A 22,463-nucleotide genomic window follows, 5' to 3' on the forward strand; every position below is an offset into this window, starting at 1 on the left:
TAGATAAATATTCATACATTGAGTAGAGAGGCATATATAAAAAGATTAGTTCTAGCACTGTTTCTAGTTCTCTTGGCTATTACAAACTAAAAGTCCATCAATTATGGAATAGTTAAGGAACCTATATTATTTCTATACCATCATATTTAAACACATATCTCTAAGTATGTAGTAGAAAGATCTCCCAAATCAAAACACACATACTCTTAACTGTTATGTTTAGAAAATCCCAATAAAGTAAATATGCACAGATGCATGCATACATTTAGAAATGAAATCAACAGAATATAATTTGAAGGAACATAAACCAAACTGGTAAGAGAGGCTGGTACCCTCACTAGAAAGGAGTAAGACAGAATGAAGGAAGGAAGAAATGATATTTTTTAAAAAAAACCTATGTCATAAAAAATCTTTTTCGATTTCTAGATTCAGCCCTGGGTTAAATTCTTCTCATCAGAGTGATGTCAGTGAAAATGCCAGAGTAAGGATTTCCAAAAATCATTTACTCCATAAAAGCAACAGGAACATTGGCCAAATGATGAGAATCCACTTTTTCAGAATTCTGAAAATTAACCAAAGGCTTCAGCAATAGGGAAGCATTTATTCAAGAAAAACAGGTGAATTTCAGCAAGAACAATAAGTTTCATGGCATTTTAACTTGACTTATTCCTCTGTCTTCTCCCCGACTACACAGCTGCCTTGAAAATAGCAACCACTGTGAAATAATCACTTTGAAAAACAGAGCCTGGTAGCCACGGGAGAGGGCAGAAGGGTTTGGAGAGTCTTCTAAAACCCTATACCCACGGAACTATCATTATTTGACCTGTCTGGTGGTTCCCTCGAAGACCCCACTTGCAAGGCTGTCTTTATTTGACCTGATTTGGAGCTCACCCAATGTGAATAACCTTTTCCTCAGAAAAACTTGTTAAAAACAATCAGAGGCAGTTATTTAACATGGTAACTCCCTAAAGCAGTGAATAATAGATGAGCCAAACAATTAATTCGCTAAGCAAAAAGCTGAAAATGAAAAGCTAAGGAACGAGATGTCCATTGGGGGGGGAAGGGGGGTTGAAAACATAAAAGACAGTATGAAAGTATTTTGTTTGTAGGTCTTTTTTTCTACTACCTGATTTAAAAGACAACTCATAAAGCAATAATTACAAATCTGCGTTGATGGTCATGCAATGTATAAAGACATAACTTATGTGACAAAGCGGGACAAAAGGGGGAAGTGTGCGGCACTATACAGGGGGAAAGTTTTTGTGTACTATTACAATTAAGTTGGTATCAATCTGAACTGTTATAAAGATGGTAATTGTAATCCCCAGGGCAAACCACTAAGAAAATAACTCAGAAATAGGCAGTAAAAGAAATGACAAGGGAATTAAAATGGTATATTAAAAAATATCTGTTTAATACAAAGGAGGGGAACAAAAATGGAAGAGAAGGGCAAAAGAGACATAGACATTTAGAAAACAAATAGCCGATATAAATCAACCTTATCAATCATTATACTAATGTAAATGGATTAACCTCTACAGCGAAAATGCTGGGATTGGCAGAATGGATAAAATAACATGATCCAATAAATGCCATCCGTAAGACACACACTTTGATTCAAAGACACAAATAGGTGGAAAGTAAAAGTATAGAAAAATATAGACCATGTAAAGGGTAACCAAAAAAGAGCTGGTGTGTCTATGTTAATAATAGACAAAACAGACCAAATATTGTTACTAGACAAGGACATGTTATAATGATGAAAGGTTCAATCCATTAAGAAGATGTAACAATTATAAACATACATACATCTAACAAAAGAGGTCCAGAATAAGTGAAGCAAAAACTGACAAAAAATTGAAGGGAGAAAGACAACAAGTTGGAGACTTCAGTACCTCATTTTTAATAATGGAGAAAACAACTAGACAGGATATCAACAAGGAAATAGAAGACTTGAACAATATTATAAAGCAACTAAACCTAATAGACACCTATAGAACACTATATTCAACAGCACCAGGATACACACTTCTTTCTTCTCAAGAACAGAAGAAATATTTTCTAGGACAGACCATATGTTAGACCATAAAGCAAGACTCAATATATTTAAAAGGATTTAAATCATCCTAGGTATCTCCAACCACAATGTAATGAGATCAGAAATCAAATATGGAAAGAAATTTGGGGAATTCACAAATATTTGGATATTAAACAACAAACTCCTAAGTAAACAACTGGTCGAAGAAGAAATCACAAGGGAAATTAGAAGATACTTGAATTGAATTAAAACACCCATTCCAAAACTTATGGAATGCAGTGAAAGTGATGCTTAGGGAAATTTATAGCTGTAAATGCTCACATTTAAAAAAGAGCGAGTGGCTGGTTAGCTCAGTTAGTTAGTGTGTGGTGCTGGTAGCACAAAGGTTGCCAGTTCGATCCCTGCCTGGGCCACTGTGAGCTATGCCAAGAAAGCGGGGAGGAGAGGGGAGGGGAGGGGATGGGAGGGGAGGGGAGGGGAGGGGGAGAGGGAGAGGGAGAGGGAGAGAGAGAGAGAGAGAGAGAGAGAGAGAGAGAAAAGAAGAAGAAGAAGAAGAAGAAGAAGAAGAAGAAGAAGAAGAAGAAGAAGAAGAAGAAGAAGAAGGAGAAGAAGGAAAAGAAAAGAAAAGAAAAGAAAAGAAAAGAAAAGAAAAGAAAAGAAAAGAAAAAAGAAAAGAAAAGAAAAGAAAAGAAAAGAAAAGAAAAAAGAAAAGAAAAGAAAAATATCTCAAATCTGTAACTTAACATTCTACCCTAAGAAATGGGGAGGCGGGGGGCAAACTAAAGATTAGAGTGAAAATAAATGAAATAGAAAATAGAACAATTGAAAAAAATTTTAAATCAACAAAACCAAAAGTTGGCTCTTTGAAAAGATCTACAAAATTGACAGACCTTTAGCAGGACTGAAAAAGAAAACGGGAGAACTGAAATCACTAAACCTTTTGTATTTCACATTTCATCTTATAAGACTTTATTAAATATAAAGGTAAAACCAAAACTGTCACTCGTACTTCCTTTTTCCAACTCTAGTAAAAGGCTAAAATTTATGTTTAAATAAACTATGCAGTTCATTTTGAAGTGTTTTACGTATATGCTGAAGATAAATGAATTGGATATACAAGGTTTCACTGCCTATCTCCTATTTAGATTTAAGAGATACTCAAAAGCATTTATGTATAATTCAGGGTAGAGGTTAAAATGATTATTAAAGAAATAATTTTATGTATTAAGTATTTATGTTCATAGTTGATGAAATTCTGAAATCTGCTAGTCTGGTGTTAATAAGTGAAACAAGCCTGCAAAGATGACATTAGTTTAAAATGAATGCCTCGATTAGTTCGTTAACAGCAGAAACCATCTTTCACTTACCTGCTCTTCTCCTCTTCCATCTCCCAATGTCACTTGTCCTGCCAAATCTGCCTTTTTCTCATCTATGCAGCCTCAGCGCCCTCCCAGTTTACACAGAAGTCTACTTCCTGAAGGTGATCCTATTTTCCTTTACACACATGCTGTTTCTCCACATAAGTCAATATTCATAAAAATGTCTTAACTAGACTCTTGAATGTGCAGGTAAAGCATGGTTGGAAAGCAGTAAAAGACCCCTTCTATTTCTTTCCCTCCAGGTGCAGTTAGAATAATCAGCCAGAGATTAGGAAATTACCAAACACTTATTTATAAAACTGGTGACATAACTAGTGACTAATGATTTGTAATGTCAAAATTGGAAACAATATTCAACCACAGGGTCATGGCTAACTAAATTATAAAACATCACCTGAAGGGAATAACTCACATTTCCATAGTATTTTACAGTGCCTAAAGTAGCTTTACGATTTTTCTTTTCTTCTCTATGACAATCTAGAGGAAGAAACTGGGATCCAAAGAGGTCGGGTCACATGTACGCTGAAGACTACACAGTCAATAAGAGGTCAAGCTAGGACTCTCATCTGTCTTTGTGACCCCAAATCTACCAATTGAACTATTATGCAGCCACGTTATCATAGGTTTGTGAGGCATCATGAGGATTATTTTTAACATACTTTTCCCAGTGATAAAATGGCCTATAAAACTATATGCTATAATCTGAAATGTGAAGTATATTTTATTAAGAGAATCCAGGCAAAATAAAAATAGATGATATATTGGGGTGGTAAGAATGTGATTTTCTTTCTTTTGTCGTAATGTTATTTGTATAAATAATAAGAATCACAAAAATTTTTGAACTAGTTTTTCTCTTAGAGAACTGGCTGGGGGGAGTTAAAAACAAACAAACAAATAAACAAACAAACACCCTCAAAAAGCCAGAGATCCAGATATAAACTAGGAAGTGTGAACTTCCTAGAGGAAAAAATACAGTTTCAAAAAATCATTAGAAAAGTTAGCCAAATGAGCATGGGAGAGAAAGAAAAATCCAATCTTACTACCCTCGTAAGTACAGTCTTACAAGTACAATCTTACTTGTACAACCCTTTGAATATTTCAAAATGCTGTATTACCTACATTAAATGAAAAAACTGAAACCTAGTGAGGTTAAACGATTTGCGTTTTAAGTTCCATGGCTAGTAAATGACAGAGCTCAAATTAGGATCTAATCTTCTGCTCATAATTCACCATAATGATGTCCAATCCTTTAAAGTAAAAGGACTTCTAAAAAAAAATCATTAAAAATTTCGTATTCATACCAGCAAGTCAAATCCATAGGAACACAAACAGACCAGTATTTGCGAGGGGCTGAGGAAGGGAAGAAGGAAATGGAGAGAGACTGCTTAGTGGGAAATGGATTTCCATTTTCGGGTAATAAAATGTTTTGGAACTAGATAGTGGCAATGAATGTACAACACTGAATGTACTTAATGTCACTGAATTGCATTTTAAGTGGTTAAAACTGTCAATTTTACAAGTATGTACATTATGTTTACCATAACAAAAAAGTTTTACAGACATAATAACAGGCATACCTTCAGTAGACAGTGATTACAGACATATATTGAAAAGAATTAACTCACTACTGCCTTTAATTACTATTTTATTAATCAAGGCAGCAATATAATCATAACAGTATTTATAAATAAGTATGAAATTATTTAGTCTATAAAGTTTGAAGCACGAACCTGACTTCTTTACGTGGTAAGTCCCCAAAGAGTGCATGACCCATAAATTGGAAATCATTAGTTATTCCTCCTTAAACACAACAAAAAAACTCTTGCTGATGCTTGAGGGACTTTCAGAAGTGGTCCTTCAATGTGGTAACCACACAGATGCAATCCAACCTTAGCGATTTCAAAAGGCCAGAGCATTAATCTTATTTTCTGTATAGAAGTATTATAATGTATTTTAGACTATCCTCCTCCTTAAAATTCATTTGCCACAATGTACTTTATATATTTCTTATAACCCCCACAAAGTAGATTTTAAATAGTCTCTATAAGGATAAAAATAAAATAAAACCAACATATTTATCAAATGTTTGCTATTCTATGGCATTATAAAAGATACAATTTTGAACGGTCCCTACCCAAAAGGAACCTGAAATATACTTTAAAAATAAAAAGTCATGAAAACGTATTTATATCAATTTTTTCAACAACTGCTTAAGTAAGACATGAGAAGAAGCACAAAGCAACATACATTGATTACTTGCCATTAGGAATAGGAGTATAAAAACTGCTACAGCATTTCAGAGATGGGATGTAATTATTCCAGTCTATGGTGGTGTGAAAAGGCTCTACAGGAGAACTGGATTTTGAAAGAGTTGCATTTTGAAGGGCAAGCAAGAGTTGGGGAGGTGAGGCAGAAACAAGAGAAGATTAGAATATCCTCATTGAGCTTCACGTAATTTATTCCTTGCTGAATTCTCATTCTGTGCCAGGTACCAAAAAATGCAAAGATCAAGTACTCTGTGTGACCCTTAGTCAAATTCCCCTTTGTAGAACTGAAACCCCTCAAAACATATCATACTATCCGATTCATTATCGCCCCAAAATGGGAAACAAATGGGACTTGCCAATTTTTTACAGTCGTTTTAAAATAAATCACACCTTAATCTGAATGCACCATTCCTGAAAGGTAAATTTCATATATTGCAATAAACCCAATGTATCCTCTTGCAAGTTTCCTGTAAGAGATTTCTTTCCAGAATTATGTTTATTTACTATTTAATATTGCCCATAAAAAACAAAGAGGGACTTGCTCATTGAATCCAGCGTGGATAAGGAATAAAGGCATGACTAGATCTCAAAATTGCCCATCATTTCTGCCCAAAGAGTATAAAAAGGGTCAGAAGTTTCTCTTCTTTGAAGTAGTGTGACAATGGGCACAATCACTTGCATGTAATGATTTGTGTCCAAAGAGCTGTGTGGAGGTGGGGTGCAGACATTAGATAACATTTCATTTTACAATTCAGACCCCATCTTCCAAGGGCCCAACTGATTGGTCCAGGATGAGTACCTGATTTGAGCTGGGTAAATCTACATATCCCACATCTGGCCAAAAGTCCTGACCAGCCTGCCATTCTGGGGGTTTTTTCTTAGCTAGAACCAGGAAATTACGTCAATCCCTTACTGGTGGCAGAAGTAGGGGAAGTGGTGACATTTGGGTGGTAGAAAGCAGCCATGATTCTTGCCATATGGAGAAAAGTGAAAAGTTCACGCAGGAAAAGCAAATGCCTCTGCATAGTTTTAGTACAAAGCTACAAAATACAAACGTTCACACTTTGTCAGTCTACAATACATCGAATCAAACTTTTACCAGGAAGAGAGAAAAGGTACCTTAGTATCCATGTGACTAACCTTGTTTGTTCGTGGGTTCAACATAAGTGGCTTGCCTTTCTCTTTTGTGTGCATGTGACGGCATGCCAGGGCACAGGCAGTGGCAACTCTTCTTACCCGGGACAGCATCTTCTCTCACCTGGGAAAACGAAGCACACAAACCACTGCTGAGACACATACAACTGCATGTGCATCAGCTATCAGTTTCCAAAAGGCATTTATGTTTCTACAAGTGGTCATGGTCATAAAAGGCTAACAAAGTGAAGGCAAAGACTTACTTTCCTGACAACACTCGGATAACTGTCATTGCTACGGCGTAGGTATCTACTACAGTGTGCTAGACATTTGTCCTTTTTGTAGCACGCAAGTGTGGCAAGGTATGTATCTCTTACTTAGGAGAGAAAGAAGTTGAGAGGTTAAGAAACAAGGTAACATTTAGTAAAGAGTGGCATTCCAAGTAAATGAGTGTAGGAGTTACTTAGCTTGAAGTGAAAAAGTACATAATAAGAAACCCTGGAACATACCCATTCAGAGGGAGAGAAGCTATCCAGGTTCTTATCTCGACTTAGAATTTTAAATGTATATGTTCAATGTTTAAATTTAATGTATTAAAATTTTGTTTTTAGAAAAACCTGTTATTTAATATTTAAAATATCATTCAAATTGGATGGAAACATGTTTTTTGTCCTTTCACATCCATCCCAAACATAGGAAATTTTCAAAATGGAAAACTCTGCATAATACTTAAATATTTACTACTTAAATATTTACTGATGGGAATATAATAGATTCTTCTGCCTATCAATTCTCCCACCAAAAATCAATTTGCAATGCTCATTTATTACTTTAATCATTAGACCTCATTGCAACTGTCATACAATAAGTTTTTTAACGGAATTTCTATTTGCTGAAAAATCTATGGCCTGTATATAGGTGTGCAGCAAAACCATGTACATTGGGATTTTTTTAAGTTAATTTTAATGGAAATGAAATTCACACAACATAAAATGAACCATTTTGAAGTGCACAATTCAGAGGGATTTAGAAAATCCATGTTATGCAACCACCATCTCTATGTAGGTCCAAAACATTTTCATCATCCCAGAAGAAAACACCATACCCATTAAGCATTTCTCTTCCCTCCCCCAGTGCAACTACCAATCTGCTTTCTGTCTTTGTGGATTTACCTATTCTGGATATTTCATATAAATGTGGTACCTAAATATGACCACAAAAATCAAGAAATCTATATGATCAAAAGCATATCAAGAATCATGAGAAATGGGGACAGAAGTGGGGAATAGGACAGAAGTTGTTTAAAGGTATAGTCTTGTCACACGTAGTAAAGAAGTCCTAGAGATCTAATGCACAGTACAGTGAATATAGACAACATATTGTATTACAATATGCAAACTTGCTGAGACTGAAACAGGAGGGCAACCGAGTCCGGGGCTCCTGCTGCCTGCGCCGCTCAGCCTATAGACCAACATAGGAGTTTGGCTCTAGGATAAGCGTTTATTTTCAAAGCACCAGTGGTCCGAGGAGGCAGCAGGTTAACACCTTCAAAACTGCCTTAACATTCTCAGACCAACTTAGGGTACTTAAGAGAAAATCTGGGCATTCCTCCAGAGGCTACCAAGGTTCTAAGGGTTTGCAAGGAGCCTTCCCTCTGGCAACAGGGCTCTCCAGGGGCATCAGCAACCCAGGAACAATGATGGGAGTGGCCTGGAAAGAATGCTAGACCATTGAGATTGTGATCAATAAGCCTAAGGGTATTAATCATATATTTCAGGGCAATTTTCTAAAGCAGGGAACTGGGTGGGATGTGGGACAGGACATGCCGAGCTCAAGCCGAGCTCAAACCGCAGGGGGTGATCTATTGTTAAGCTATAGGTTGGTCAGGGAAAGGTGAGGCTGGGGACCTGGCAAGGCCTCTACTATGGGGCCCTGCTACAAGACTAGGGCTTCATTATTCTAACAACTAAAATAAAGTGACAATTATGCAATGTGACAGATGTGCTTATTATCACTAAAATGGCAATATTGCAATACATAAACGTATTAACATGTTGTACACCTTAAATTTACAGAATGCTGTATGTCAAATATGTTTCAATAGTAATAATAAAAAGGAATCATGAGACATACTACAAAATAACGGGTTTCCTTCAAAAAATGTTAATGTCCTGAAAGACCTGTTACAAAATAAAAATTCAACCAAGTAAATTTGAAGATTCTAATTGGCTTTATTCAATGATTCATGAATCGGGCAGCAACCTATCTAGCAAATCGGGCAGCAACCTATCTAGCAAACAGAAAGGAGCTGTGCGAATGGTGAGTTTTTAAATGGGGGGGGGGAGAGGTGGACAAGGAAGTCATAAACAAAAGCAAGGAGTATTTCAGGCACGTAAAGTTCCTTTGGGGAAAGGGCAGGGGTCTATCAAGCAGATCACCTCATCAGCGCTAATCAGGAAATGCCATATTGATTGATTAAAAGGTCTCATTCCAGGAAGAGACTAAAATTGCAATTAAATCTTGGTTTGCAGTCCTGGGAGCAAGTGACTCCATTCTGGCCCTGTTTATGTTTTTTTTTAGACAATTTCCCCCTTTTTGATCAGACTCTCAGCCTAACTGAGATGTGATCAAAATTTAAGGCACTTGCACCACTCTCATCTACTGCTCTATATAGTTGTGGGGCTTTTACTGATCTTCTGTGTGATTTTTTTCTTTGCTGATTCTCTACGGTATTATTTATAGGTCATGACTTCAGGTTCACTATTTTCTTTACGTCGGTCATTCTCTTCAGTCCTTTTCTGACATTCCAGTCTTAGGAAGATCATTTGCTTGGTGGTTAGCCACTGTGCACATGCATTTAAAGCCTTTGAGAGAATACAGTGCCAGGATGATTATTATGATTAGTAGGAACAAGATAATTCCCAATGTCTGTAGTGAACTGTGGAGCCATGTCGTAGCCAAGTACTTGAGGAAACTAGAATTCAGGATCCAGTCCAGTTTACAGGTATATAACAAAATCTTAAAGACAGGATTCAGAATCTAATTCAACAGGATTAGAATCTAATACCTACAAAGGTACAAACATATTTTTTCTCTCGACAATTACCCCCATTTTTTACCAAAGATAATCACGGTAGAACTAATTTGTTTGCATTAAACTTGGTTTGATTAGTTACTGTCGATGTAAGAAATGTCCAAACCATAGAGAAGTTTAATGAGGTTATTTGAGCCGAACTGATGATAATTGCCAGGAAGCGAAATCTCAACAGATTACGAGAAGGCTCAGGCAAATGGCAGTTTTGCAAACTTATACATGAGAATCGAAGGTGACATAACGAGGGTTACACAAAATCCACTGTAGATAGATTAAGGGGGTGGGAGAAAGCAAAGTGGGGAAATCTCTGGGATTGGATAAAAACTATAATGGAAAGACACATTCTTTTACATTGGAGAATACATGATAGTTAACAATTAACATTTTATAGCACAGAGAGATGGTATTCGGAGAATAAGACAACAATAAGGGATTCTGTGGTCTCTTGCTCTAGTGTGGCAGATTGTGCCCTGAGGGGTCTGGAAAAAGGGATTATTGACATTCCAAGGGTATGTTATCTTAGATGCAAAAGGACAACAGACAGTCTCACTTAACGTAAAGACTGACCTTTGTCAAGGAAGTTACTTGCCAAGGATGGAACCACCTACCATGACTGGCTTTTAGTTAGGAATTTTTATGTTTGGACCATCCTACCGTGTTTCCCCAAAAATAAGACCTAGCCGGACCATCAGCTCTAATGCGTCTTTTGGAGCAAAAGTTAATATAAGACCCAGTCTTATAATACATTATTTTATATAAGACTGAGTCTTATATTAAAATAAGACTGAGTCTTATTTTCAGGGAAGCACGGTATGTGGTTAATTTCGGTCTCTGAGTTTGTAGGTTTAGTATGTGGCCACTTTTCCGTCCACATTACCTAAGTGCAACAAGAACAGTGATTGATCTTTCTAAGACTGCTTTCTGAATCCTCTCATAAAGAATCTCTGATTGAACTCTTAAAAGCTTGTGAGGCCAGGAAGCCGAGCCAATAAATGGCCATCGTATTTTACCTGTAATACTATTTCATTCAAAGCCTTGATAATACAGGTAGTCTTTTGGATCTCAAATAAATGTATGTGCTTAGAACTGGTTTCCTACAATTTTTTGTGTGACTTGAAACTTTAAAGTTTGCTGGCTAAATTAAATGATGTAAAGTTACTGAATATTTAGATCACTTCCAAATAAAATAAAATACAACATTAATTGTTAAATAAAGTCTATTTTTTGGCTTCTTATTGCAGAGAAACCAAAAGATAAATTTGGGTTGAAAGACTGTACTATTAAAAAGGGCACGTTTCTAAAAACATATTAAATATATTTGCAGTAAAATAACCTATGTTTTGGGATGGCCGGAAGGCTCAGTTCGTTAGAGCGTGAGCTCTGAACAACAGGGTTGCCAGTTCGATTCCCACATGGGCCAATGAGCTGCATCCTCCACAACTACATTGAAAGGAAATGAGCTACCGGAGGGGCAGCCGGATGGCTCAGTTGGTTAGAGCGTGAGCTCTTAACAACAAGGCTGCCGGTTCAAATCCCACATGGGATGGTGGGCTGCGCCCTCTGCAACTAAAGACTGAAAACAGCAACTAGATTTGGAGCTGAGCTGCGCCCTCCACAACTAGACTGAAGGACAACGACTTGGAGCTGATGGGCCCTGGAGAAACACACAGTTCCCCAATTTAAAAAAAAACAAAAAAAAAACAAAAAAAAAAACCTGCTAACAAAAAGTTTGGATATTTCATATAAATGTGGTACCAAGACCACTAAGACTTAACATGGGACTGAATGAATTTATGAGGATGACTATAACTTCTATGACTTTATTTCAAATATTACTGGGGTTTTCTTTGGTCTTTGTTTTCTAGATATAAGGAAATTTTTTTCTCCTAAGCTACCTATGACCTACAGCAACTTGGTAAATTATGCCTTTACAGGCTAAATTGAAACATTTATCTTTTCCTCCCTACCTGATCCCTCCAGAATTTGGAAAGTTAGTGAGTATTCCTATTGTGGCTGCCACGTAATTATTTATGTTAAGTTCAATAAGAATTTGTTCTCCTTGTAACAACATTGGAAAGATCGATTTTATTACCAAGGCTTCGACTGGAATGTCACGTTTGAGAAAGACATGCATAGTTCCAGATATGATCACACAACTTTAACGAACAAAGATAGACTTAGGGAAGCCTCCTTGGGAAAACTGGTCAGGTACTTACAACAATCTTACCAGATCGACTTATGCATTCAGTCTTCTCGGCTTTTGATATCCAATTCATTAAAGGAGACAAAGAAATTAAACACAATTTACAACCACGTGACTGGAAAAGACACCTTCAGAAGGAATCTTTACCACCACGATGGAAAGGACTCTATTAAGTACTCTCTTAACTAATCTGTGTGAGGCCAAATTTAAAGGTGTTGAACGATGAATTCCTGTTTCCCATCAAGAAAGCTCTTGCACCTAACTGGACTGCTCAACCAACATAGGATTTGAAATTAAAAATTACTAGGAAGTGAAGCAGACGACATCTGTTGTGAAAAGATAACCCAAATTTCTGGGCCGGGCCTGTATAATCTATACTTTCATTTTACCTTCCTTCCTATCTCACAAATAACACGACAGGAGAAGTACTCACTATAATAGTCTCTTTCCTCTTAAATTCCTGCCTGCAAAGACAACCTAACATTGGGCATCATATTTAAACCTACTTCACAGGTCAAAACACACAGTTCTTTGCAAACACTGTCAGGAGTGTTTAATGCCTGGTAGTGTCAATCCCAGTAAAGATGCCACATTTGGAAGAATACTTTTTCTTTAGGCAGGCATTGCAATGAATGAATACATAATTAGAAACTTATCAAAAACCTTAAGGGAAATTGCTGAAGCTACCACCAAACCAAAAACTAACCAGGAAAAGAAATCTTTAAATTCCTTTGCACAAGTTATGTTAGCTAGAACTGCTCTTGACCATACCCTAGCTGAACAAGGTAGGTTTTGTTCTGTTGTTACTACCTCTTGTACTTGGATAAACACCTGGTGAAGTACAGATGGAGCTAGATAAAATCTGAACACATGCCAAATGGTTAAATACAGTGTCCATCAGCAACTCATGGTTCTCTCATACTCTCAGCTGACTGCCTTCAGGCATTGCCTCCGGGTTCAGACTTACTCCCCAAATTGGACATAACATTTTATTTATTATTATAGGAATTTTTGTTATAAAACTTTGTTTTGTCTAGCTTGATGCCCCACTCAGATAACAGGTGCCCAACGTTTAGAGATGACCTAAGACCTACGAGACATCCTATGAGAAACCTCAGGAAACTAAAGAAGATGTTTGACCTTAAAGGAACATGACAGTAAAGCCTTCCTCTGTTGGCTGCTCTTGTTGCTCAGATGTGGCCCAAGTCTCCTAAGAAAACCACTTTCCTTCCTACAAAGGATATGACATACCAGGAATGAGCCTTCCTGGTGACGAGGGATCAATAGTGGCAGGACACACAGGGAATGAGCCTTCCCGGCAATGGAGAACCAAAGACACTTTTAATAACTAATCAGTGTTGCCTTCCGATGACCGAACAGTGATACTTTCAAAGAAAGATCTGATCAAAAGGGGAAAATATGAAAAATAATATAAACAGAGCCACTTTAAAATGGGGTCAGATCTGTCATCCCAGCTCACTCCTCAAACCTTTAGAATGTTAAAACTGGGCAACACAGCCTTTGGCCTGAGCCTAAAGCAGCACTGTATCCCCAACAACTGTAAGCGAAGATAAAAAGAAAGCAGACATTAGGCCTGCTGGATTAATGATAGTCTTATTATTAATATTAATGATAAAAATTAATGATAGTCTTTAGAATTAGCATCATTTTGTTAGCTTATCTACATCTATAGATTCCTTCCTTCTATCCATGTAATGCCATCTTTCCCTAAAGATAAGACCGAGCTGGACAATCAGCAATAATGCATTTTCTGGAGCAAAAATTAATATAAGACCCAGTATTATATTATATTATAGATCCAGTCTTATATTGTATTATATTATATAAGACCCAGTCTTATATTAATTTTTGCTCCAAAAAACGCATTAGAGCTGATTGTCCGGCTAGGTCTTATTTTCGGGGGAAGCACGGTTGTTCCCCTTCCCTTTCTCATAAATACCCCTTGCCTTCACCTCCTAACTGAACAATGTTTGGGTTTCAGCCTGATTCAATGCTTTCTGAATAGCTTTTTTTTTTTTTTTTTTTGGATCTCCAGTGTTTGTTGCCTCTGATGTTGGCCTTTTATTATTAGGTTAACAGTTGTACCTTTTATAACAAACCAGTAAACATAAGGAAAGTGCTTCCCTGAGTTCTGTGAGCCATTTTAGCCAATTATCCAATTTGAGGAGCGGTTATGGGAAGCTTTGCTTTATAGCTGGTTGGTCAGAAGTACAGGTCACAACTCGGGACTTGTGACTGGCATCTGAAGTGGGGGCAGTCTTTTGGGACTGAGCTCTTAAAGCTGCATAATCTGAAGCTATCTCCAGATAGTGTTAGAATTACGTTAAATTGCAGCGCTCTGTTAGTGTCTGATCAGAATTGCTGGGTCTGGAGGAAAAAAATCCCCATTTGGTGGCCAGAAGAACTGAGTTTGTGAGCAGGAAAAAAGTTTTTCCTTTCAGTAGTTAATTTAAGATTAACATTCCGATACACGACATCTTCTACTTTCAGTTCCTGGTTAAAATTTTGCGTCTATCAAGTACTGAATTTAGCCTGTATAATAAAGATCATATTACCTGTCAAATCTACCTCATAACTATGATGATCAAATGAAAAAATATATGCAAAAAGTTATTATAATTAATGACTTAAAGAGTAGTGTGACATCATTCAAATTATTACATTATTACTAAGTGATACAGAGTAAAGTAAAAGTACAGTTGACCTTTGAACAACACATCTAAATCTGAGATAGATTTAAATCTGCATATAAGGGGACCCTGGCAGTTCAAACCTGTACTGTTTAAGAATCAACTGTATTTTTGACCCACGGTGAGGAATCTGGTTATGCAGAAAGGCAACTTAAGTTATATGTGGAAATTTGACTGTGTGGGTGGTCAGCTCCCCTAACCCCCAAATTATTCAAGAGTCAATTATAATTTTAATAGTGCCTTTAGAACAAGTAGACATACGTAAAAAAAAATATAATAACTTACGGAAAAAAACAATCTCTGCCAAAATTTGAACCAAGGATTGAGGGACAGACAGACAGGCAGGTAGACAGGAAGGCCTAAGACCAGCTGGAGGCAACAAGATAAAATGGCGGGGGGAATATCACACATAATTCCTTATGTTATACAGATATCATGGAAACAAAACTGTAAAAAATGAGTGAAGTAAAAAGAATGTGGAGCTCTAATTTTGAAACACCAGAATGTAGAGCTCTAATTTTGAATAAATACATAAAATCAAACTGCTTACTTGAGTTTCTTAGATATTGAGATATACCTGTTGTTTCTCCTCCAGGTGTGTCATTCACACTGCCTTGCCCAGTAGAACTTCCTCTCTGGGTGGTGTGTATAAACTGGACTGGGGCTGAAACTGTTAGGGCAATGGGTGCTGGAGACTACTCCCCCTGGCCACCTACCTCAGGGTAGAAAGGAGAAGGTCAGTGTGCTGGAGGTCAGAATTAGAGACGTCATGACTTGGTGCAGTGAGCAACTGCAGTAAGACTTGAATTTGAATCTGAACTCAGCAAATTACCAGTTTGGAATCAGGTGTGTCACCCAGGCATTCCCAAATGGTCTCTGAATTGGTGTTAGTCTGCAACACGTTTTCCATTGGTCTGTGACCAAATGAGAAAAACTAGAACCACATATTTTTTCATAATACTAATGTTTGTGTTTACATTGTCATTATGATCTTTCTACTTTTTTGGTAGCAAAAATGTCCTTTCTTTTATGAAAGGATGAGGATGGTATATTATAGTGGTTTTTCAAAAGGTCCTTAACCGGGTGGGTACAGTTGTCACTCCCATCTGGGTACCAGCTCTCTGCTGCCCTTCACACACCAGGCTGGCGTCAGGCCGGGCAAAGCAGAGCAGGTCTGCAGGTCCAAGTGTCAGGGCCGCACACTTGAGAGGAGAACTGGGGGGAGGAGGAGGAGGAGACAGCAGGCAGAGGCCCAGAAAAGCCACCCAGGAAAAAAAATCTCATTAAAGCAAATATCCACCAGGATAACAGGGAAATGGAGCAGTCCATGCAGAATGCAGAGGAAGACTGCCCTTTGGGAGGGGGCGAAGGCCACCGGCCAGCAGGAAATCATAGACAGGGACAAGTTCACTGACCTGCCCCTAACTTCCGATGGGTCATACCCAATAGGCAGGTCAATGATGGATGAGTAGAGATGGAGATGATATGGAAATGTTCATGGAGGATATGAGAGAAATCCAGAGAAAACTTAGGGAGCTGCAGTTGAGGAATTGTCTGTGTATTCGTATGGAGGAGCTCTCTCTAATCACCAGGACCATCGTGATGGATTTTGCCTTATGCCTTGACTCCTGCCATTTTCCATGATATTAATACTGTGGTTCCCACTGTTGTTTTATTATTCCTTGCATTTCTTGATATGCTTTTAATGATCCGTTTGCTGTGAACTTTATGTAATGTCTATGTTTCAGGTGGGTTCTGCATTACCAGTTCTGTATTTCTGGCACCCAGTTTTAAGTTTTTGTCAACAGTAGTTTCACCCATTAAAGTGGGAAAAAGTAAAGTTAATAAAACAATTAAAAAGTAAAGAGGAAAGAGGAAGAGGAAGAGGAGAAAGAGAAGGAGAAGGAGGAGAGAAGGAAGGAAGGAAGGAAGGAAGGAAGGAAGGAAGGAAGGAAGGAAGGAAGGAAGGAAGGAAGGAAGGTGGTCTTTAACAGAATTAAGTTAGTGATCCTGTATCTGGTTCCAATTGCTCTGTACGCATTTTTTTTTTTTTAACTTGCCCATGAAATCTAAAAGTCTGGGAACTACTTACTTAAAAGTCTCATTTTTCTCATCAATAAAACAGGGGAGGGAAACTATTTTTGCAGAATTGTGTATAGTGATAATAATATATATAAAGCATCAATCCTTTAGAGCTTTATCATCATCATAAAGAGCTTGACTACTTGACTTGAAGGTTTATTCAATAAAATACATATCCAGGCAATCTGGCACAGTTGTCAAAGGCAAGCTCCGGAATCAAACCGCTGGATGTAAATCCTAGCTTTGCCCTTGCTAGCTCTGTTGTCTTGAGTAAATCACAGTAAGTTACAACAGGACCTACTAAATAGGGTTGTTTTAAGATTTAAATTAGATAATATATGTAAGATGCTTATCACAGTGCCCTCTACATCTTCTATGAATGTTAGTTATCTAAGCATTATTTTAAGGTGGTTAGAAGTGCCTTCTAAATGCCTGCTAGTTTCTGCATCAACGTCTTCTAATGTGAAATCCATATTTAAAGGTTATGAGGATAATCACAGTTAACATTTATTTAAACTATCTCAAATAAATCTCTAGGTCAAGAACGAGAATTTAGATGAGATACAGACCCAGGGAACATCAAATGTCATCATAAACAATATCTACAGAATGAATATTTTTCATTACTTTTAAAATTTGTATATATTGATCAAAGGAAGTATAATATGCAGCCATGTAATAAAAATAGTGACTTACAAATAATTAGCTTTTAATAAAATAGTTACCTTTTTATAAAATCAAATGTAATTTTGATATTTAGTATGACTGTTGTCCTCTAAGTTGATCTTCAGTAAATAAAGTACAGGTTTCAGTGTTGTTTTAAAACATGGCTGTCAAATTTATCTGAAATTCACCAACGTAAATTAGAATTTATTTTAGTTTAACTTAATATACAGTTTAATATTAGTTTAGAATAACTTACTTTTATATGAAATTAAATACCAGTTGTGCATGAACAGCATTATGAGTTAATTTACAAAAGAAATTCTCACATGGTAAATGAGTTTTTCTTTAATGAATTTTAATGTGTTTTCATAACAAATACATTGAAAGACAAAAACATTATAAACACTTTCTAAGAGTGAAATCCATAAGCAGTTCTTTCTCAGGGATAACTACTGAGCAAGAGCACGCTTTACTTCTCAAGAGAATGAAGAATTGCAAAAACACAGCCCAACATTTCCTATTAAGGTATGGTAAAGGTTTTATCAACATTTCTGGTCTCTATGCCTAACTTATACGTCTTTATCACTACCGTAAACTGTTAGACACAAGTTACAAATCAGTGTTCACAGCAGATTACAGGTCCAATATTAGACCATAGAGTTAAACTGTTTTTTCTGTATCTCTGCAAACCATGTAACAGTAACATGTAACTCAACTAGTTATACTACCGTGTTTCCCCTAAAATAAGACCTAACCGGAAAATAAGCCCTAGCATGATTTTGCAGGATGACATCTTCTGAACATAAGCCCTAATGCATCTTTTGGAACAAAAAATAAAAGACCCAGTCTTATTTTCGGGTAAACACTGTAGTTACACAATTGAGAGATTACATATGTGAACAAAACAGGAGTTCTATGGAAAGTAACCTCACAGGTGATCTGATCATAAATTCCTAACTGGGCAGGTCATGGTGGGTAGTTATACCCCAGACATATAACTTCTTTAGTAAAAGGTTTATTTTGCCTTAAGTATGCCCATTGTTTCTGTGCATCTAGGTTAACACACCTTTGAAATAATAGGTAGCCACCCTCAAGAGAACACATATTCTTGTGAACTATCCTGTAATCCAATCCCCACCTTGCTTTCCTCTACCCACCTCCATGTGATCTTCCTTACTTTCCCTCCTTGACTTCATATGCATAAAAGCTGCAAAACTGTTCTTTTGTAGAGCATTTGTTTGAGCTCTTTCTCCTGAGCACATGTTGTCAGTTCGACTCAAATAAACTCTTATAAAAATTCTCTACAGGTTTGGATGTTTCTTACATCGATATATATTTATCTATCTTTTGTGTAACTACTATAACTAGTGTGTGTGTGTGCTATATTCCGTATATATGTACGTATGGAACAACTGTTTCTTCTCTAACTTCCAGAATGTTTGGCAACTAAAGATCAAAACTTATGAGTGCAACACTGCAATCAGCTTAACAGTATGAACAATGCTTAAGGAGTGTACATGGTTCAGAGGGCACTAGCGTTATTAAATTAAATTGCTGAGTCTGAATACAGGCTTTGCCCTTAAAACCTGTGATCCTGGGCAAGCTACTTCCCCTCCTAACCCTTCGTTTCTGAACAGTTCCTGGCCCATAATTAACCAACGCGTAGTTATATTGTTATCGTCATCATCACTGGAACACTAAAAGAAGGAACAATGCTATTAACTGCTTTGCTTAGAAGTGACAGCCACCACATTAGGAAGGTAGATCAGCTATGAGATAACACGTTTTGTAAGGAAGCACTTATGTTTACTTACTGTGTTATTATTATGTTGATTAACGTTTCTCATCAAAGGGCAACATATGTTTTCTAGAATTATTTTCAGAACCAAGAAAGGCAAACCCAGACCACAAATGTTAACAACACACCAGCAGAGATCGTGATCACCGGCGTCAACCACCTGCCAATCCTGGTCCGCAGATTCCATTTCATCTGAATGGACAGAACCGTTCCAATCATAGAACTTTCTAGCCTGCAACAAACTTCCTTTGGGCGAGGAACGAACACACACACACACACACACACACACACACACGCCTAACTCTCAACGATTAATTCATCCCTGCAGAAAAACAGATCTACTTACTGATGATGGAGTTTCGAGCCACAAAATCGCTCTTTAAAGGGCGCGGAGGAGGAAAGAAGAGATGCTCGCGGTTTGGAAGCCACGGGGCCTCACTCGGCGGCGGGCAGGGGTTCGCCCTGGGACCAGGGAAGCCGCGCCCCAAAACCGGGCGCGGGGGAAGAGCCGCGGACGGTCCAAGAGGGGTCGCCGCAACCCGACGGCTCCCGCGCCCTCGGCGAGCTCTCGCCCAACCCCGCCCCGCCACCCGCCAAGCGGGAACCTCGCGGCGGCCGGCGGCTCGGCCCTGGGCTCCCCAGGCTGGACGGCAGGCGCCAGCGCACGCCCCCTCCCGGAGCGCCCCCCCCGAACCCCCCCGGAGCCCCGCCGCGCCAGGCCGCCCGCAGCTGCGCGCTGCGCGAACCTTACCCGACGTCTCGCCCCCGCGACAGGTGGTGCTGCGGGCAGAGGCCGCGGACCTGCCGCCCACCCAGGCGATGATCAGCTCCCGCCGGGCGAGCCCTCCCCTTCTCCGAGCTCCCCGGAGCCGGCCGTAGCTCAGGCTCCTACTAGCACGAGTGGCCGGTCACCGGCGGAGGAAGCCAGCGAAGCAGCGTAGTGAGAGGAGGGATCCGAGAGGAGAAAGAGCGAAGAGAGAAGCCGGCCAAGCCCCATGGACGGAGACTGACGGGCGCGCGGGCCAATGCGGAGGCAGGAAGTCGGCCCCGAGGGGCGGGGCTGCGCCTCTAGGCTTCGCGGCCCGCGCGCTCGGGTTCCTGCAGCGCCGGACCTTTCTCGGTCGGGGTCCCTGAAGTCAGTTTTGAGGCCAGTCGCGCGGCCCGGTGGACGCGATCCCGAGGAATGGGAGAGGGGCCGTGTGGATTAGTAGGAGTCCGGAGATACAGGAGGCACCCGTCGCCTTACAAAAGGAGGCTGGCTCACCGCGGATCTCGCATCCCCGGGGCTCGAGGGGCTGTCTGGAGTGTTGGCAGCGCGTTGGCGCCAGAAGAGGCTCTGCGCAGGCGCGGGCGGGGCCGAGGGAGGTCTGCGGGTACCAGTCTCAGGCTCGAGCCCCCGGAGAGAGGAAGCCTGGAAGTTTGGGGCTGTCCTGGACATCCAGTGGAGGCTGGGAGAGGATGGTGGAGACATGTAAGAGCTGGCCACAGATCTTCAGAAGAACGGGGAAGCAGAGGAGGGAGGATCTAGGACATGCAAGGATGTGTGATTCTTTGCCACTGCTGCTGGCACAATTATTGGCCCTCAGGGCAGTTACAAATGATCCCTACCGTAACAGTCACCAAAAATAGATATACAATGCTCTCTCTCGGAAAAGCACCGGAACGCTAAATTGTTATCTTGAAAGAAGCAGGGACCATAACTTAATACATGTATACCCACCCATGGTTATGATATTGGAGGATATACTTTACTCTTTTTCTCCAGAAAATGTTATCACAAAAATTCTTTAAGAGTTTGTGTACTCTTAAAATGTTGTAATGGTGATTTTAAAATAAAGATAAAGGATAAAAAAGAAGCAAGGCAGATGGAATGAGAAAATTGAAAGTGATGGAAATACGAGAAAATTGAGCAGAAGCAGAGAAAAGTGAATTGTCCTCTCCAAAACACTTTGACAACTATGTAAAATCTGGAACGACTGTACCAGTCTGAGGCTTGAAGGGCGGGGCATGTTTGAGAACACTGTAGTTAGATGATAAATGCGATATCCACCGCAGTAAAAGAGGGACTATAAATAGCATGACCTACAGTAACCCTGCTTGCCAGAAATTGTCAAGATGCAGCAACCTGGCTGAGGGGAACCTCAAAAATTACAAGTGTCACTATAAATGCTTCATTAATAGAGGTAAAATTATTTTGTCTGAAAGCCAGTTTGTCCTACATTAGAAGAATCCCAGGTTGAAGGGTTGCAGAGAGCTATGATGGATGGGATTTATTTTGGTTAAATTGAGGTCAATTCATTCCTTAAATGAAATACCTGTTAATGTCAAGGAGGTAGACCTTGTGATTTGGCTGGTCCCCCCCATTCACTTGTTATTCTTAGTCAATTTGGTTGCTGGTCCGGTTTGTTCAGTGACCAAGCCCCAATACCTATTTCCTCCTCCCAGTTTCCTGTTGATTTGGACCTTGGCACCTTGTTTTACATGATCCCCTGCTTTGTAATTCATCCTTCCAGGAAGAGCTTGCGTCTTCTTTCTGAGCTCAGCATTGTTTGTATTGTTGGCATGCCCATTTTGACAACTCTACAAAGCCTCATGGGCTACATTCTGGGCTGCCAAGAACCGTCCCCTCCTTTTTCTGATTGAGTCCAGAGCAGTACACCAAGGAAGAAGCCTATAAGGAGGGCACTGGATCCACAACTGTCTCAGGGGCATGTACTCCACAAAAACAGCAATGCACAATGCAAATGGTTTATTTTATATGTGAGTTGGGATGGTTATAAAATTCATGCAGTGAGGTGTGTAAAGTATCTCACTCAGGCTTGATGAATGTTTACATCTGTACACATCTGTGTAGTCATCATCCAGACTGAGATATAGAACATTCCTTTGTGCCTCTTTCCAGCCACTCCCTACCCACCCCTCTTAAGTCTAACCACTTTACTGACTGATGCTGGTAGCTCTGGGGGAGGGATGTGGGTGAGGATCAGTTTGTGTGAATCCTGCGTTATTGGGAGTCGAGGCTTTGTCTTCAATTGGGTGGTTCCCCTGTGACACGGGAACGGCTTTGGGGGCACACCTAGCCACATGACTT

General features: G+C 39.2%; 1 protein-coding gene across 3 annotated transcripts in view; it reads right to left on the reverse strand.

Annotated features, from left to right (window-relative positions):
- The window catches only part of ME2 (malic enzyme 2), a 58,958-nt gene extending 38,260 nt beyond the window's left edge, over positions 1-20,698 (reverse strand). The window contains exons 1-4 of one of the 3 annotated variants that reach the window (XM_081078207.1): positions 19,719-19,749; positions 19,501-19,604; positions 17,634-17,751; positions 6,825-6,942 (exon numbers count right to left, since the gene is read on the reverse strand). In XM_081078207.1, coding sequence (XP_080934333.1) covers positions 6,825-6,932 — 108 coding nt within the window. In that variant the 5' untranslated portion in view covers positions 6,933-6,942; positions 17,634-17,751; positions 19,501-19,604; positions 19,719-19,749. Of the gene's footprint in view, positions 1-6,824; positions 6,943-17,633; positions 17,752-19,500; positions 19,605-19,718; positions 19,750-20,123 lie in introns of those variants that run through there. The other 2 variants (XM_081078208.1, XM_081078209.1) reach the window with 2 other exon arrangements.
- Between the last annotated feature and the right edge of the window lie 1,765 nt (positions 20,699-22,463).

Source organism: Rhinolophus hipposideros (assembly GCF_964194185.1).
Source record: "Rhinolophus hipposideros genome assembly, chromosome: 17".
NCBI lineage: Eukaryota > Metazoa > Chordata > Mammalia > Chiroptera > Rhinolophidae > Rhinolophus > Rhinolophus hipposideros.